The sequence below is a fragment of the Tarenaya hassleriana genome, unplaced genomic scaffold, assembly GCF_000463585.1.
Source record: "Tarenaya hassleriana unplaced genomic scaffold, ASM46358v1 Cleome32, whole genome shotgun sequence".
NCBI lineage: Eukaryota > Viridiplantae > Streptophyta > Magnoliopsida > Brassicales > Cleomaceae > Tarenaya > Tarenaya hassleriana.
Genome location: NW_010966372.1, coordinates 613,389 through 630,444, shown reverse-complemented (window position 1 = coordinate 630,444; position 17,056 = coordinate 613,389). Strand labels below are relative to the sequence as shown.

Here is a 17,056-nt window from a genome sequence, read left to right as displayed (position 1 = left end):
AATAAACACCAATTTTTCCAACAATAATATTACTGAGCATCTTAATGGTTATCACATGGCTGGAAAAATGATTATATCTCCCTTTGCAACCCTATTCTTTAACCACTTAAACGGGATAGCGTTTTTCTCATCCATTTGGGTGATACTGATGCTCATAATTGGACTCCCAATGTGGAAAACTATTTGTGGTTCCATCATTATTCTCATGACGGCTAGTTACGCTCGTTTCAGTTGCACATTTCCAGAGGGATTTGACAATGACTACATGGGCTCTTAAGTTCTCGGAACGAGATGTTGTACACTTCTCCGTTGTATTTTCTATTTTTTATTAATATTTTACATTGTGTACTTTCACATATAAACATATAACGCTAATGGTATAATGGAAACAATAAGGAAACTAGTAAAGAACATATACTTGAGTTTGGTTGATTTATAATAATATTTATGTATGTATCTACAATAATATACTTCTATACATTTTACGTACAAATTTCGTACAATTTGGAATATATTTTCTTAAAATTTCATATCGATGTTTTTATAGATTTCACAATTCATATTTTTAGAATTCTCGTATGAGTTTCGAAGAAATTTTACATTTCACTACGATTTTATTTCCTAAATATACCAAATTTTAAAATTTTCAAATAAATTCAGATAGAAAACGTAGACACTTATTGTTTATTTCTTGCTATCTATTTTATCATTGAACTTGTACTATTCCTCTAAAGTTGCTTTAATGCAATCTTCACTAACTTTGAAACTTTCCACACATTACTCTTTTTTTTGTTTTCTAAATATAATATATATATATATATATATATATATATATGTATGTATGTATAAAAGAAATATTCACAGTTGGTTAGGATACATATAAATCAAATTGAGAAATTTCGAATAACTCAAGATGAATAACTATATTATTAAAAACACTTTAAAAAAAGATATATAAACTTATTAAACATCGTGTTTTTTTCTAAACGTTTTCATCAAAAGTCGTTCATGTATTTTTTTTTAGAGAAAAAAACTGGTTATATGTAATTGCAGACAGCCTTTGATTTTTCTTTCCTAAAAAATTAAACACCAATACTCGTAAGTGAGAAAAAAAAGAACTATAAAATTTCAGAATGTTTTTTTTAATGATATGGTTGTCTATATGCCATTTACGCGTAGAGATTGCAAGCCGCTCCCCATTAATTTGTATGAATTCCGTAAGTACGGATGACGGTGAATAATCCATTTAGGACATAGAAATAATGCAACATTATCCCTATAACCACTTAATCCACTGCAAGACCAGACATGGATTTTCAATGAGTTTTGTAATGGAAGTGGTAAACGCGTTTGGACTCGGGAATATCCAAGCCCGCGTTCCAAACAGTGCATAATTAATTATATACACACATGTGTGTGTGTTTGTGTGCTTACATTTTATATTACCTCCTTAATCAGGATGCTTATGTTAAATTTTTTCACTTAAATTAATTATGCGTGATTGGCGCTTGACCAACAACACGCGTTAATCTGATCATATTTATATGGAAGAAACCAGCTGTTTGAAATACCTAAACTACCCCTGACGTCCGCGTTTATCTTTCTTAGTAAATCCCCGAAACACCCCTCCCTGAAAGAGCCTCACCAGACATTCTTTTTTTTTTAATCTATTAATATTGTTACGGAAAGCGTAAAATATATTGGACGCGTTGAGATTGATTTTCAAATTAAAAAACCAATCCCCCTACTTTCTTTCTGCCTTGTCCGAAAGCCCCAGCCGCAAAGAAAACCAGGCGACTGAAACCAAACAAGAGATTGTTTTTTCGCTTTGGGCACTTCTGCTTCGACGGCACCGTCGTTGTCACTGCCTCTATGTGTTTTCCGCTTTTGTTTAGAATCAAGAAGTGTAGATCTCCAATTTCGTTCGGTCTTGTTCGTGTTGATGGTTTTTTTCTTTGGAATAAAATAATGGGCTATGGTTGCCATCATAACGTGTATTAGTAGCAGTAGTGCTGCTGTATTTGGTCACGACTAAGTCTCTCTCTCTCCCCCTCTGCCAAAGCCAGTTTGATGGCACGATTTCGTTGAATCCTTCAGAGGGATTTGTTAAACAAAGAAAAAGCGTTCTCTGTTCAAACGTCGGAAGCGGAAGATCTGAGATTTTTATAGTTCCCCTTTCTCTGTCAAGGTATTAATCATGAAGTTAACGCTGATTTTTCTCTATAAGTTCGTGGTGGGATCGTCTTGTGCTCGGAGTGTGAAAGGGTCTCATTCCGTGTTCTCTTTTATGGTTTCTTGATTAAAGAATTGGAGAATATGAAAAGGGGTTTTTGAGATATTCTTGGATTTGAAAGTTCTGAAAGGATCTTCTGGATTGGGTTTGATTTCTACATTAAAAGGTGTTGAGATCTTTTTTTTTTTCTGTTTATTTTTGTTAGTCGTGAGATTTAAGCTTCTCTTTTGGGCGTGTAGTTTGGAAATGCTGTTTGGATTATCATTTCACAGTTTGAGAAACAATGATTGTTGTCTTTTAAGGTTTTGATGCTTTGTTTCACTTAATCTGTGCCAATTTCTTGCTTTTGATGCCGATCGAGTGTAGATCTGTGGGTGATCTCTTGGTTATGGTGTTTCTTCCTTGATGAGTTTTGGTAAAAAATTGAGTTGAGCTTCTGCCAGTTATGCTTCCTTCGTTATGATCTGTAATTGAGCATTATGATTACTAGATATCAGATTCTCTTGTGATCTTGATCTGATTCACTTAACTTGATGCATTGTTACTTCCCAGGGATCAAGCCCGGTGGTGTTAACCAATGGCGTCTAAACAATTTGGTAAGAGTAGATCCAATATATCCACCAGCTCTGATGCTGCTGAAGCCGGGAGGCCACCTGTCCCTCCGTCAGTGACATTTGCCCGGAGGACATCGTCTGGTCGGTATGTGAGTTACTCAAGGGATGATCTTGACAGTGAACTGGGCAGTGTGGATTTCATGAACTACACAGTCCACATACCCCCAACCCCGGATAACCAGCCCATGGACCCGTCCATCTCCCAGAAAGTCGAAGAGCAATATGTCTCCAACTCCTTGTTTACGGGTGGGTTCAACAGTGTCACACGGGCTCATCTCATGGACAAGGTGATCGAGTCTGAAGCAAATCATCCTCAGATGGCCGGTGCCAAAGGATCATCTTGTGCGATCCCCGGTTGCGATGCTAAGGTTATGAGCGATGAGAGGGGGCAAGATATTCTCCCTTGTGAATGTGATTTCAAAATATGTAGGGACTGCTATGTAGACGCGATCAAAACGGGTGGTGGGATCTGCCCCGGGTGTAAGGAGCCTTACAAGAACACGGATTTGAGTGACCTTGCTCCTGATAGTAGCCGGCCTCCTCTTCCGCTTCCTCCTCCGGCTGGCATGTCGAAAATGGAGAGAAGACTGTCACTGATGAAGTCAACTAAGTCAGCTTTGATGAGGAGTCAAACGGGGGATTTTGATCACAACAGGTGGCTATTTGAGACGAGCGGGACATATGGGTATGGAAATGCTTTCTGGCCAAAGGACGGAAATTTCGGGAGTGGTAAGGAAGGAGATGGAGATGCTGTGGAACCACAGGACCTGATGAGCAAACCCTGGAGACCGCTTACCCGAAAGTTGAAAATTCCTGCTATTAAGTTCTTTCTAAATGATTCACAACTTCTCTTACGTGTCTATGCAATAGTAGATGGATTGAATAAATCGTGATCCAATCTTGATATGGTTCAATCTCTAATTGAAATTGTAGGTCATGAAACTGTTGCGCAAAATCAACAATGTAACTGCCAAGAGCTTAGTTGGATAGACGACTAAAGACGTATTCATCCTGCTGCTGTTATTAGTCCATACAGGTAAACCATAAATTTACTAGCTCATATCGTTTTAACCCGCATCTTTATTGGCGACTTTACCATGGCTAAGCATGAAAATTGCGGTTTAAGCTATGATGAATGCTACTCTTTACTGAAATATATCAACATTCTAAAATATTGAAATTGTTGTATTCATCATTTTTTTTTCTTGCAGGCTCTTGATATTTATCCGGATAGTGGTTCTTGGACTGTTCTTGACATGGAGGGTTAAGCATCAAAACAAGGATGCGATATGGCTGTGGGGGATGTCTGTGGTCTGTGAAATTTGGTTTGCCTTTTCTTGGCTTCTTGACCAGCTCCCTAAGTTATGTCCGGTTAATCGTGCTACCGATCTTAATGTCCTGAAGGACAAGTTTGAAACACCTACTCCCAGCAACCCAACTGGAAAATCCGATCTCCCTGGAGTTGATGTTTTTGTCTCTACTGCAGATCCAGAGAAAGAACCTCCTCTTGTCACTGCTAATACCATCTTGTCTATTCTAGCAGCTGATTATCCGGTTGAGAAGCTCTCATGCTATGTTTCCGATGATGGAGGAGCCCTTCTTACATTCGAAGCCATGGCTGAAGCTGCAAGTTTCGCAAACATGTGGGTCCCGTTCTGTCGCAAACACAACATCGAGCCAAGGAACCCGGAATCGTACTTCAGCTTGAAAAGGGACCCTTACAAGAACAAGGTGAAGCCCGATTTTGTGAAGGACCGTAGGCGGGTGAAGCGTGAGTATGACGAGTTCAAGGTCAGGATTAACAGTTTACCGGATTCTATCCGACGCCGGTCTGATGCTTATCATGCCCGTGAGGAAATCAAGGCTATGAAGATGCAAAGGCAAAACCGAGACGATGATGAGCCTGTAGAGCCTGTTAAGATTCCCAAAGCCACTTGGATGGCAGATGGCACCCATTGGCCTGGAACTTGGTTGCATCCTTCTCCTGACCATTCCCGTGGTGACCATGCCGGTATCATTCAGGTATTTTTCGGTCCTATTTCGTTATCAATACGAGAATATGGACAGAGACTGGAAGAAATCAATGGTCATTCGGTTCTCATCTGTTTTTTCGTGTTTTCGACGATACAGGTGATGTTGAAGCCTCCGAGTGATGAGCCATTGAATGGAACGTCAGAAGGGTTTCTTGATCTGTCAGAAGTGGATATCCGTCTTCCGCTCCTTGTTTATGTTTCCCGTGAGAAGCGTCCTGGTTATGATCATAACAAGAAAGCTGGAGCCATGAATGCCCTTGTCCGAGCTTCTGCAGTCATGTCCAACGGGCCATTCATACTCAATCTTGACTGCGATCACTACATCTACAACTCTCAGGCTATGAGAGAAGGCATGTGCTTCATGATGGACCGGGGAGGTGACAGGATCTGTTATGTTCAGTTCCCGCAACGGTTCGAAGGTATTGACCCGTCAGATCGGTATGCTAATCACAACACCGTCTTCTTTGATGTGAACATGAGAGCTCTCGATGGGCTTATGGGTCCTGTTTACGTCGGTACTGGTTGCCTCTTCAGAAGAATTGCTCTGTATGGTTTTGACCCGCCTCGATCCAAAGAACATAGTTCCGGTTGCTGCAGTTGCTGTTTTCCTGGTCGCAAGAAGCAGTCTCATGTCCCCGAGGAGAACCGAGCCCTGAGGATGGGCGATTCTGACGATGAGGAGATGAATCTCTCTTTGATCCCGAAGAAGTTCGGGAACTCGACATTCCTCATTGATTCCATCCCGGTTGCCGAGTTCCAAGGCCGTCCTCTTGCCGATCACCCGGCTGTCAAAAACGGGCGCCCGCCCGGTGCCCTTACCATTCCCCGTGAGCTTCTTGACGCATCAACAGTTGCAGAGGCTATAGCCGTGATCTCTTGTTGGTATGAGGACAAAACCGAGTGGGGAACTCGTATCGGTTGGATTTATGGCTCTGTGACAGAAGATGTGGTCACCGGGTATAGGATGCATAACCGAGGCTGGAAATCCGTTTACTGTGTGACGAAGCGTGATGCTTTCCGAGGCACTGCTCCTATCAATCTGACAGATAGGCTTCATCAAGTTCTCCGATGGGCAACTGGCTCTGTCGAGATTTTTTTCTCCAGGAACAACGCATTTCTCGCCAGCCCGAGAATGAAGATACTTCAGAGGATTGCTTACCTCAATGTCGGGATTTACCCTTTCACCTCCATCTTCCTCATCGTCTACTGCTTCCTCCCTGCACTGTCACTCTTCTCGGGCCAGTTCATCGTCCAGACCCTCAACGTGACGTTCCTCAGCTACCTTCTCATCATCTCCATAACCCTTTGCCTGCTGGCTCTCCTCGAGATCAAATGGTCGGGAATTTCGCTCGAAGAATGGTGGAGGAACGAGCAGTTTTGGCTCATCGGAGGGACGAGCGCCCACCTCGCTGCAGTTCTTCAGGGTCTGCTCAAAGTCATTGCAGGAATCGAAATCTCGTTCACTCTTACGTCGAAATCTGCAGGTGATGAAAACGACGACGATTTTGCCGATCTCTACATAGTGAAATGGACATCGCTCATGATCCCGCCCATCGTCATCATGATGGTGAATCTCATCGCCATTGCCGTCGGATTTAGCAGGACGATATACAGTGTGATCCCGCAGTGGAGTCGTCTGATCGGGGGCGTGTTTTTCAGCTTCTGGGTATTGGCTCACCTCTATCCGTTCGCGAAAGGGCTCATGGGACGGAGAGGAAGAACACCGACCATCGTCTTTGTCTGGTCCGGTCTCGTTGCCATCACCATTTCACTTCTCTGGGTCGCCATCAATCCGCCTGCTGGGTCCAACCAGATCGGCGGATCTTTCACTTTCCCGTGATCGGTTCGGGTTTTTCGCGTTCGAACTTCGACATTCCTTTCGGGTCAGATTCTTCTGTCGGATGTGGACAAAAGTGTAGATGAACCAATTATATAGGGCGGGTGAAGAAACTAGTTCTTTCATTTGTATTATTATTACAACTATCACTCCTGTCTTTGCATGGGAAGTTTTTTTTTCTCTATTATATTTGTTCTTTTATGACCATTTTTGTCTATTTATATTTTGTAAACATAATTTTTTTTTTGGTGGGGGGGGGGGGGGGGGGGGTTAAAAGGGCATTATGGTAAGTCATCATTTTGACTATATTTGATATATTATCATCTACATATCATCATATCGGAACGCCACATCACCAATAAGTTTAAAAATAACAAAGATTGTAAAGTTGCTAATAAGTTCTCTATGGACCCCCTTTAATTTATTATTTTCGATATAAATGAAAAATTATAAATTATCTATTTAATTAAATTCTTAATTAAAGCAGTTTAGAAAGAAATCCAAGTAGACCGACTTGGTCAGACGGGTCGAGGTCAAGAACAGTCGGTTACAACCCGACCCGAAAACATAATTCCTCCTCCCAGTTGGGTCACTAATCCTCTCGCATAAACCCTACCAAAACCCCTCTTCGACCTCGTTGCCTCGTAACATTTTTCTTCATTTTTTCTCCTTTCCATGGCAAGAGATAGTTCCGTGTTGAATTCCTTGTGCTTCGAGCCAATCTCTTCTCCATGAAATCTTCCACTGCATTTTCAAACATCTCCATCCGACAAGAACCCTAGATTCCTACTCTCCTTCTTCTCAGGAAATTTCCGGAATAAATGGCTCAGAAATGTGCAATCAGTATAATCTCGGCCTTCACAGCCTCTGCTTCGCTTGCGCAGTCCAAAGTTGCCGCTGCTGATGGCCCTTTCAATTTCCTCTCCGGTTCTTCCGCTTCGCCGAGTCCTCAGCAGCCTTCTCCGCCGCCGCAATCTCAGCAAGGGTCATCGACAGCCGGCGGAGAGTCTCCGGATGCTCCGAGGGTTCGGAATGATCATCCAAGGACGACGTCTGCTGGGTTCGATCCGGAGGCGCTTGAGCGAGGGGTCAAGGCATTGAAGAAGATCAATAGCTCCTCTCAGGCTAAAAAGGTCTCAACCCTTTTTTTTAGTTTAAGAAAAGTTTCGCTGGTTGTAGAATTCCTAGAGAGTGGAAAGGTTTTCATGATTTGTCTGTGTATATTTGGAATTTGGTGCTTTGATTCATAAGTGAATTCCATAATTGACTATACTTAAGAGGTTCTGATAAGTTTCTCTGGACACCAACACTTTTTAGATTTTCTTTAAAGCTATTGAATAGAGGTTTTAGTCCAAAGTTTACTGCGGCAGAATTATGGGATGCATGGCGAATTTTTTCTCATATGGGTGGTGCATTTTGGTGATGGTAGGTATTTGAAGGTATAAAGAAGCGAGAAGAGACGAGGCAAGCAGAGTTTTCTGCAAAGGCGCAGGAATTCAAAGCGATGCAAGCCCAATCTGAAACTGTGAGATTATTTAGCTATAAATTCATTTCCAGAAAATTCGATTGTTGTTCTTTTTGTGGAAACGTCACCTTACTAGGTAGGTTTGCTCCAGACTCCTAAATTTCATTTTCTATTCCTTGCATTTTAGTTGGGCTGCGGCTGCGAATATAGTATATCTGCATGTTATGTTATCGAAATATATTGTTATAATCTTGGCTAAGGGAGTGAAGTTAATAGCTCTAAGTCTAAACACTCGAATATTTTGCTGAAGATGGTGTCCTCGCAGAAAATTTGTTTCATCACTAAGAAACAGCTTCTGGTATCATTCATTATTCAATTTAGTGAATTATCGGTGTTAGTTTTTGGTGATCAGACCATTTCCGTGTGCTACACGACCAACATTAGTTGGACTTAGCATGCTTACATTAATGTCTTGTTAACCATTCTCACCACCTTCAGTCTGATAAAATCTGAAGCAGTTGTGCCACGAAACCTAGTGCCTCTTCATTTCCCTGAGAATAAGGATCTCTAGCTCAGTGAATACTTGGCTTATCTATATTTTAGTGATATAAGTCTATTTCTCTGATGTACACATTCAGTAGTAGATTCGTTTTGGCGGTAAGACCATGCCCATGAACTTTTTTACCACTATCAGATGACTATCAGCCTGCATAGTTTTGTGTATCCCTGGCCATAGTTTTGGTGTGTGCAACTCCCTTCTAAGAAAATTGTGGTCTATGAGCTTTCCAAAGTTATGTGCATGATATATTTTTTTTACAGGAGAGACAAAGGGTAATATATGATGAACAGAAAAAACTTGCTCAGCATCAGGCGCAAACAAAATCACAGATGGCTCGTTATGAAGACGAGCTTGCAAGAAAGAGGATGCAGGCATGTAACTGCGGAAACTTACTTGACATCACAACTGTTTTTCTCTTTTTTTTTTCTTCTTAACAATTTATCTTGTTACAGGCTGAGAATGAACTTCAAAGAGGAAGAAATCAAGAGCTCGTGAAACTGCAAGAAGAATCGGCAATCAGGCAGGAACAGACTCGGAGAGCTACCGAGGAACAGATCCAGGCACAGAGGCGACAAACAGAGAGGGAAAAGGCCGAGATAGAACGAGAAACAATCAGGGTCAAGGCTATAGCTGAAGCGGAAGGGAGAGCTCATGAGGCAAGGCTTGCTGAAGATGTAAACAGGAGAATGCTTGTAGATCGTGCAAATGCAGAAAGGGAGAAATGGGTTGCTGCCATAAATACTACATTTGATCATATTGGAGGTACAGCATTTATGATACACACGGTGTCTTTTGCTTTTTATCCTTGCACATTGCAGAACCTTTTCTGGCTGTTTTGATATGTAATCCCACATTATGAGTTAGTCTTGATGCTGCATGTTATGATTTAGTGATAAGAATAGATGTCTACCACCTCTCTCATCTATAGGTGGGTGGTTCTTCCCTTCTTTTGCGCTATTGTGGAAATCACCGTAATATGCCCTTGTGGGTTCATATTTTTGTTTAGCAGGCGATTGACCCTTTTCCATGTTCTTCCCTAGGGGGCTTGCGTGCAATTTTGACAGATCAAAATAAGCTGGTTGTTGCTGTTGGGGGTGTAACCGCACTTGCAGCTGGGATCTACACAACTAGGTATATAATGGATATGTAATCTGATTCTTGGGAAAATTTTTGCTGAAGTCATCATTTATTGTCATTGAAACTGGTTGATAGAAGCCTTTTTATGCTTTTGATTAACAGCCATGTCTTTGCAGGAGTAGCTTCCTACATGTTGCTCGTGTGTTCTTCTTTGAACGGCATATCCTTCATTAATATTTACTTCATCACAGTGACATGATTTAATAAACCAAATCAAACTTAATTTAGTCAGCTCCTAAATTGCTTGTCATAGGGAAGGTGCAAAGGTTATCTGGAGTTACGTAGACAGAATATTAGGACAACCATCCTTAATAAGAGAATCGTCAAGAGGAAAGTATCCTTGGTCTGGTGTGGTTTCTCGTGCCATGTCCACTTTACGGGCTGGAAGTAAGGAGTCAGCATCGAAAACTGTAACTGGTTTCGGTGATGTTATTTTGCATCCATCTCTACAAAAGAGAATCGAGCAACTAGCTAATGCAACTGCCAACACAAAATCTCACCAGGCACCTTTCCGCAATATGCTTTTCTATGGCCCTCCAGGAACTGGGAAAACAATGGCTGCCCGGGAGCTGGCCCATAAATCTGTATGTATTCTATTCCTGGGATTTTGAGTCGTTATAGAGTGTGCCTTTTCATAGATTGCAAATCTCGGTTTATGAATTGCATAAACATATGGTTTTGTTTTCCTTTTTCATTTCATTCTAACGTATGTATTTATACCATATGCAGGGTTTGGACTATGCACTGATGACTGGTGGGGATGTTGCGCCGCTTGGACCTCAGGCAGTAACAAAGATACACCAACTTTTCGATTGGGCCAAAAAGTCTAAGAGAGGCTTATTGCTCTTCATTGATGAAGCTGATGCGTTTTTGTGCGAGTAAGTGAACATGCATCTCAGATTGCATCAGCATTTCTTGCTCACATTACTATCCTTTGCCTCATATTTTGATCAAGGATCAATCTGTTGGATATGTCACCGTATCCCTTTCTCTCAAAATCTATCCTTCAAGAAAGCTAATAGTATCCTTTGTAGGTTAGAACATTTGAGCTCTTGGGTTATTTCCTTTGATTTGTGTAAAGCTATCTTACACTCTGTTTTGTCATCTGATAGACGGAACAAAACATACATGAGTGAAGCTCAGAGGAGTGCACTGAATGCCCTACTATTCCGAACTGGTGACCAATCGAAGGACATAGTCCTAGCACTTGCTACGAACCGACCTGGTGACCTTGACTCAGCCGTGGCCGACCGTGTTGATGAAGTTCTCGAGTTTCCCGTGCCTGGAGAAGGAGAACGGTTCAAGCTTCTGAAGCTCTATCTGGACAAGTACATCGCTCAGGCTGGTCAAAGAAAACCGGGTTTGTTCTCCATCATCTTCAAGAAAGAGCAACAAAGAATTGAGATAAAGGGCATCAACGATCACATCCTGAAGGAAGCAGCGGCAAAAACAGAGGGATTTTCGGGTAGAGAAATCGCGAAATTGATGGCAAGCGTACAGGCAGCTGTGTATGGAAGTGAGAACTGCGTGTTGGATCCCAACCTTTTCAGAGAGGTCGTTGATTACAAAGTTGCAGAGCATCAGCAAAGAATAAAACTAGCTGGAGCTGATGTTGATTCGGGCAACAAGAAATGAAAAACAGCTTTCTTCTCAACATACGTATTCACAAAGTGTAGCATTCACTTATTAGAGACATTAACGGAGCAGGAAGTCAAACCCTGCAATTGTTTCAGAGGGATTTTCATTTATATTCTCTCATTTGTTCCAAGGAGAGTTTTTGGTTTTGCTTAGGGTTTTTTTTCTTTCTTAACTCCCAATTCATCGGCTAAAACCCCATTTTGGGCAAGGACAAGATTCATCATTCATTGTAATAAAGAGGAGACAGAGCTGTTACAGAAAATCCAAGCAGACAAAACACAAAACTCAGTGTTTCTTTCTCTCTTTCTTACATCATGTCTTCCATTAGAGTTGCTCCTTCTAATTAGGGGTGGGCACTTCGGTTCGGGAATTTAGTACCGACCCGATCCGTCCCGAAACCGAACCATACCGAGCCGAACCGAATAACGTTTGGTTCTAATTTGGTACACTTTTTATGGAACCGAATGAACCGTTCCCGAACCAAACCGTATGAATACCGAACCGAACCGTATGAATACCGAACCAAAATTCGAATATTCCACTAATATATGTGTAAATATTATAGTTCGGTACTTATTTGGTATTCATATAATGGTACCGTTCCGAACCGAACCGAACCGTTTAACATTCGGTTCTAGTTTGGTACACTTTTTATAAAACCGAAAATACCGTTCCCGAACCGAACCGCTTGAATACCGAACCGAAACCCGAAACGCCCACCCCTACTTCTAATATGAAGCAATGTTGGTTACATCGTGTGATTTCTCCCAGTTTTGTCCATCATAACACCTAATCTCAACGTGTTCCAACGTTCCCGGCTTCACGCACTTGTACGTGACCGCGACCCCGTCCGGGTTTGACCTCGGCGTATAGAACGACGTTATCCCACAGACCTTGCAGAATGTATGCTTCGCTGTGTGTGTCCCGAATGTGTACGTAGTGATGAAGTCTCTGGAATCTTCCAGAAGCTCAAAGTGTGTCGATGGAACAATGAAATGGGTGTTTCCTCTCATTGAACAGTCTGAGCAGTTGCAGCTCCATGCCACGACACTCCTCTTTGCCTTCACTCGCCATTTCACCTTCCCACAGTGACACCCTCCTTCGTGTATTACCAAATCTGATTCCATTGCTATCTCTGCTCACAACAAATCATTACGTTTAAGCTTATATCTTTTCTGGGTCGAAAGAAAAAAACACAGCAGAAGCATCAAATGCATACTGCAATCAGACCCAAGGTGCGGAAATCACGATTTCTACCCAGAAGCGTATAACCATACACAGTCAAACTCGTTGATCTCAGAAACGGATGATGCAACGGTAACAGAGACGAACCAAATTTTCTTCGTGTAGTACCAGATCTCTGTAATCATCGCGACTCGATGAAGATTCGGTGGCGAATTTGTGGTGCCGTCAATGGAGGAGGGTGTCTGCGCAGATCAAAATGTCGACGGATGATGAAATTGGCTCTTGGGAATAGAAAAGTAGAAAACGAAGAAAATTTAATCCACGCGCCTATTTTTCTGAATTGACGAAAAAGTGGCAAATTCCCGGGACGTGTCGTCCACGCGCGTCTGGTGCGAGTGGGCATTTTAGCGTGCCAGGGTTTGCGTGTGAGCTACACGCGCGACGGATACCATTTATGATGGGCTTTTCATTGGGCCGATTATTAGTTATATTGGGCTTGCATTTGAGCTCTGGATTACATATAATTGGACTCTATCCTTTGGTCTTCAGCCATTAAGCTTTTAGCCCATAAACATATGGGCCGGGACGAATCCGTTAACTGCTTTTTATTTTACTATAGGGCTTTGTAGGTTAATAAAAACAAAATTTGATTACAAACTTTCTATAGAATTAGAATTTACAGATACAAACCCAGCTGAAACATTAAGGTTTAATTATTTTTAAAAACCCTATATTTAAAAATTAAATAATTAATTTAAAACATAAAATATGTATTTTAAATTTTAAAAAAAAAACAATTTTCAAATATTGTATATCTAAAAAGAGCCGTTGCTAATGGAAGTACACGCTGGATCCAACATACAAGAAAGAAATCCAAGATAACAAAAAGCGAAAATAAAGCAAACCAATGCAAAAAAAAACCCAATTTGCCAACAAAAAAGAAAAAGAAAGAAAACTGCATAGACAAGATGGCCAATACAAGAGAGGGAAATATGGTCAAAATGGGTGAGTGAGTTAAATAAAAAAAAAGGATGATTCTCTCTGATGTCAGATATTTGGAAAGTAGGAGGCTACCTCCTGAACAGGCCGGAGCTTTGAAGCATCCTACTGTAATCTGCAATGGCAGGAGAACTCTTCACCATCTCCCATATCTTCACTGAGTTCTTCAGCCACTCCCTTTCTGACACAGCCCTTCCAAACGAAGCACCCTTCTCTGACAACACCTACAATGACATGGTTGCTCCTCCTCAATCAGTGTACTCCAGTTTTTTACATACATACATATATATACACAGGTCAGAGAGATGGATACAGATACCTGATCCCGCAACCTCCACATCGCTGACATGTAACTCTCGTGCTGGTTTCTCGAGGTTTTAGACGGAATCACGAAAGAAGTCGGCTCGGTTCCCCTGCTTCCTTGCGTAAACGAATGAGATTGAAAGTACTGAGACAGTGACTTTCTTAGCTGCAAGATGTTCTTTGGACTAAGATCTTGATCCTGAAGCCTGAAAATATGAAGTGAGATCTTAACAGAGGTAGCATTACAAAGCAGAGGAAAAAAATCCAAACAAGCCCTACAGCCAAACAGTCATACAAATTGAGTGAACGTGAAAGGTATTAACCTTCAGGAATATGCCATGCTGAGCATAAAATATAGTTGATTTCTTATCTGAAAAAACCGGGATACCCATCTTTTTCCTTCTAGTAAGACGAATCATGTGCTCAAACAGCAACGAGGCCTTTTTTAGAATCCCAACAATGCAGTTGCATCATCTATGGTAAAGCAACAGAAGGAAATCATACCGGTCTCAAGGAACAAGCATGTACACACGTGCACACATATATATGCATCATCTCCTTGAGCATATAGAAATCAAGCAAGTCCCTGAATTCGACCACCAAACCAGTATTCATCTACAATTCTTTCTCCTCCTTGATTTCCCCTATTCCTTTTCTTTTTACCAGCTAAGGATATGAAGTAGTCACTTACATCATATGACATTGAAATTACGTAGTTGGTCTAGAGCACAATAAAGAGACCTAAGAAACCTAAGGCCATCTAAAAATATGGAACAGTAAGCAGTAAAAGGAAAAAGGAATCAAAGCTCACTTGTTCCATCGCCTTTATCGATTAATCATTTACGAGATATTTCAAGCCCATATGAATAATGCTTTACTGCATAAGAAAGAGACTCACTTTGTGTGAACAAATACAGGAGTAGCCATATACTCACTGCCCTCAGATAGTTTATCCCTAAATTCCTTTTCAGGCCCAATCTCAGAGCTCTGTAGACGTGAAAGAGCAGGTGAAGACGGGTCAGGTATTCCATGCTTCAACAAGTCCACCTGCAGCAGATAGAGCAGATGCATGAAAAATATGATTTCATGCAAGGAACTTTCTAGAGATTATGAAGACTTCTTGATGCCTCAGTTTCAATGATATTCACCAACCAGTGTTCACTATGCAACATAATTGATACCAGGAAGGTCTTTCTGCAAAATTTACCAAAATATTTCCCCGTTCCTAGGCTTTGGCAAAGATTAGTAATATTGAGGTTCCGGTCGGACAATCTTCATGGAATCATATAGGACTAGATCAAGGATAAGAATTGCACCATCAGTTACATAAAGATTCAGGAATTCCGAGTTAACGATGTATCTCACCTGTTTCCCAGAGATTTATGAGTTCTTTTATTGATTTTGCTTAAGCATGCTCCATATGATCATGAAATCAAAGAAATTACAAAAATCATATTAATTGCTCAAAGCTAAAAGTATATCAATGTGTCTGCTTCTGAAGATTAGGTGTATCTGCTCATCGAGACCGACAAGATTAGCCCAGTGAAAATGAAAGATAAAGTGCATTCTGGATGCCATCTTGTTTTCCATAGAGAATCAGGGAAATCACAATATTTATAAACGTAAGCTAAAAGGACCGAAGTATAAGACAAGTGATACCGTTGACATCAGATGCCACATGTTATCTTCATGAACTCCCTCAGACACCACCAACAAGATGTGACATATAGATGTTAAGAGGATACCCAGCTAGAATTGTTCCTTGCACCAAATCAAAAACCATTGATTTGATTAGATCTCAACCTCGACCTCAAATAAATAAACGAGCAGCATCAATTCTAGGAAATTAAGGGAAGGGGTTGAACACAAAAGGGGGAAAGAAAAGCCATGGAGGCCTACAAAGTGAACAGCATAAATAATTAAATATCAACCAAGTAATACGCTCAGATTCACATCTCCAAGGTTGATGGTCACATCTTCAAACCACAGCTGGAGTAAAAAAAAAAATGCACCCACCCAGTTTCATGTAGCATTACCATATAACAAACATAACACGGATTCTTCTACTTAATAGATACCTGGATGCACATTATTTCATGAGCCAACTCAGCAGTCAAAGATTCGCCAGCCAAGACAGGAATACTGGATGAGCTATCAGGTTTGATCATCTCAGCCAAAATAGATGGACTGAAGACAGGCTGCAGAGAAGGAATGAAATCGATGAGAAACAAAACCTGTGCAATGAAGCATCAACTTCATTGAGGAGATTGGAGATCGTGGGTCTTTCACAGTATCCAGTACACACATAATTAATTATGATTAAGAAATTATCCACCAAACGTGACATTCTTCAGATATCTCTTCAAACACTTCTCGAGAACAAAAATTCAGTGTCTTCCCAGGAATGAGTGAATTAGGCAGGATTTGACTGACTCGGAAAAGGAAAAATGCTTGGTACTTAGCCCAGTAGGCTGGCCAAAAAAGGGATGCTTCATTGATCACTGGCTCCAGTTGCCAAGGAATAGAGACTTTATAAATAGAACCCAAAGAATGGCATTCAGTAACTTACTTTTGCAGTCATATGATATCAATTATCCAAATTACAAGTAATGAGCTATACACATAAACTCTAATGGCGGATCATACAAAAAAAAACATTGGGAATTTGCTGCTAGCTGCAAAATTTATACGAGTTTTGTGTATCTCGACTATGTTACCGGTGAAGATAGATGATGGTTAAACATAAACAGCGATGAGGTCAGAAAACAAGAGTCCTTTTTTTCTTCTAATATTCAATTGCTTTTCACATGCTAGACGAATCCTTCAAACAGATATGCACGTCAAAATGTCTGGTTTATGGACGATGGTTCAGCATTTAAGGGATCAAATGAAACAGAGATACTAGAAATGACCACTGCATAAAACCTGGGTATCAAGAAGGATGAATCTCTCGGCAGAAATCCTCGGTTCAATGCCAATCGTACAATGTTTCGCCATTGCTCTGATCTCTTCAGACTGTATTGCAAATGGTTGTAGCATTCCTGTCGACAGTT

General features: G+C 41.0%; 4 protein-coding genes across 4 annotated transcripts in view; 2 read left to right on the top strand and 2 right to left on the bottom strand.

Annotated features, from left to right (window-relative positions):
• Positions 1-1,727: 1,727 nt before the first annotated feature.
• Positions 1,728-6,924, top strand: LOC104820885 (cellulose synthase-like protein D3). The gene is made up of 5 exons (XM_010551528.2): positions 1,728-2,188; positions 2,786-3,658; positions 3,857-3,883; positions 4,059-4,869; positions 4,978-6,924. The coding sequence occupies exons 2-5, from the start codon at positions 2,811-2,813 to the stop codon at positions 6,718-6,720; spliced, it is 3,429 nt and encodes a 1,142-aa protein (XP_010549830.1). The 5' UTR covers positions 1,728-2,188; positions 2,786-2,810; the 3' UTR covers positions 6,721-6,924.
• Positions 6,925-7,317: 393 nt separating this feature from the next.
• On the top strand, positions 7,318-11,662 carry LOC104820883 (ATPase family AAA domain-containing protein 3-like). Its single transcript, XM_010551526.2, has 8 exons — positions 7,318-7,850; positions 8,147-8,242; positions 9,002-9,112; positions 9,194-9,503; positions 9,782-9,872; positions 10,132-10,462; positions 10,608-10,756; positions 10,991-11,662. Exons 1-8 carry the CDS (start codon positions 7,539-7,541, stop codon positions 11,511-11,513), a joined length of 1,923 nt encoding a protein of 640 aa, XP_010549828.1. The 5' UTR covers positions 7,318-7,538; the 3' UTR covers positions 11,514-11,662.
• Positions 11,663-11,699: 37 nt separating this feature from the next.
• Positions 11,700-12,976, bottom strand: LOC104820884 (centromere protein V). Its single transcript, XM_010551527.1, has 3 exons — positions 12,849-12,976; positions 12,242-12,651; positions 11,700-11,852 (listed from the first exon to the last, which is right to left on the bottom strand). The coding sequence occupies exon 2, from the start codon at positions 12,641-12,643 to the stop codon at positions 12,245-12,247; it is 399 nt and encodes a 132-aa protein (XP_010549829.1). The 5' UTR covers positions 12,644-12,651; positions 12,849-12,976; the 3' UTR covers positions 11,700-11,852; positions 12,242-12,244.
• A 522-nt stretch (positions 12,977-13,498) lies between these two features.
• LOC104820882 (protein SMG9-like) overlaps positions 13,499-17,056 on the bottom strand; it is a 5,496-nt gene continuing 1,938 nt past the window's right edge. Inside the window, exons 3-8 of the mRNA XM_010551525.1 lie at positions 16,929-17,044; positions 16,082-16,201; positions 15,663-15,752; positions 14,902-15,050; positions 14,020-14,209; positions 13,499-13,924 (exon numbers count right to left, since the gene is read on the bottom strand). Coding sequence (XP_010549827.1) covers positions 13,772-13,924; positions 14,020-14,209; positions 14,902-15,050; positions 15,663-15,752; positions 16,082-16,201; positions 16,929-17,044 — 818 coding nt within the window. The 3' untranslated portion in view covers positions 13,499-13,771. The remainder of the gene's footprint in view (positions 13,925-14,019; positions 14,210-14,901; positions 15,051-15,662; positions 15,753-16,081; positions 16,202-16,928; positions 17,045-17,056) is intronic.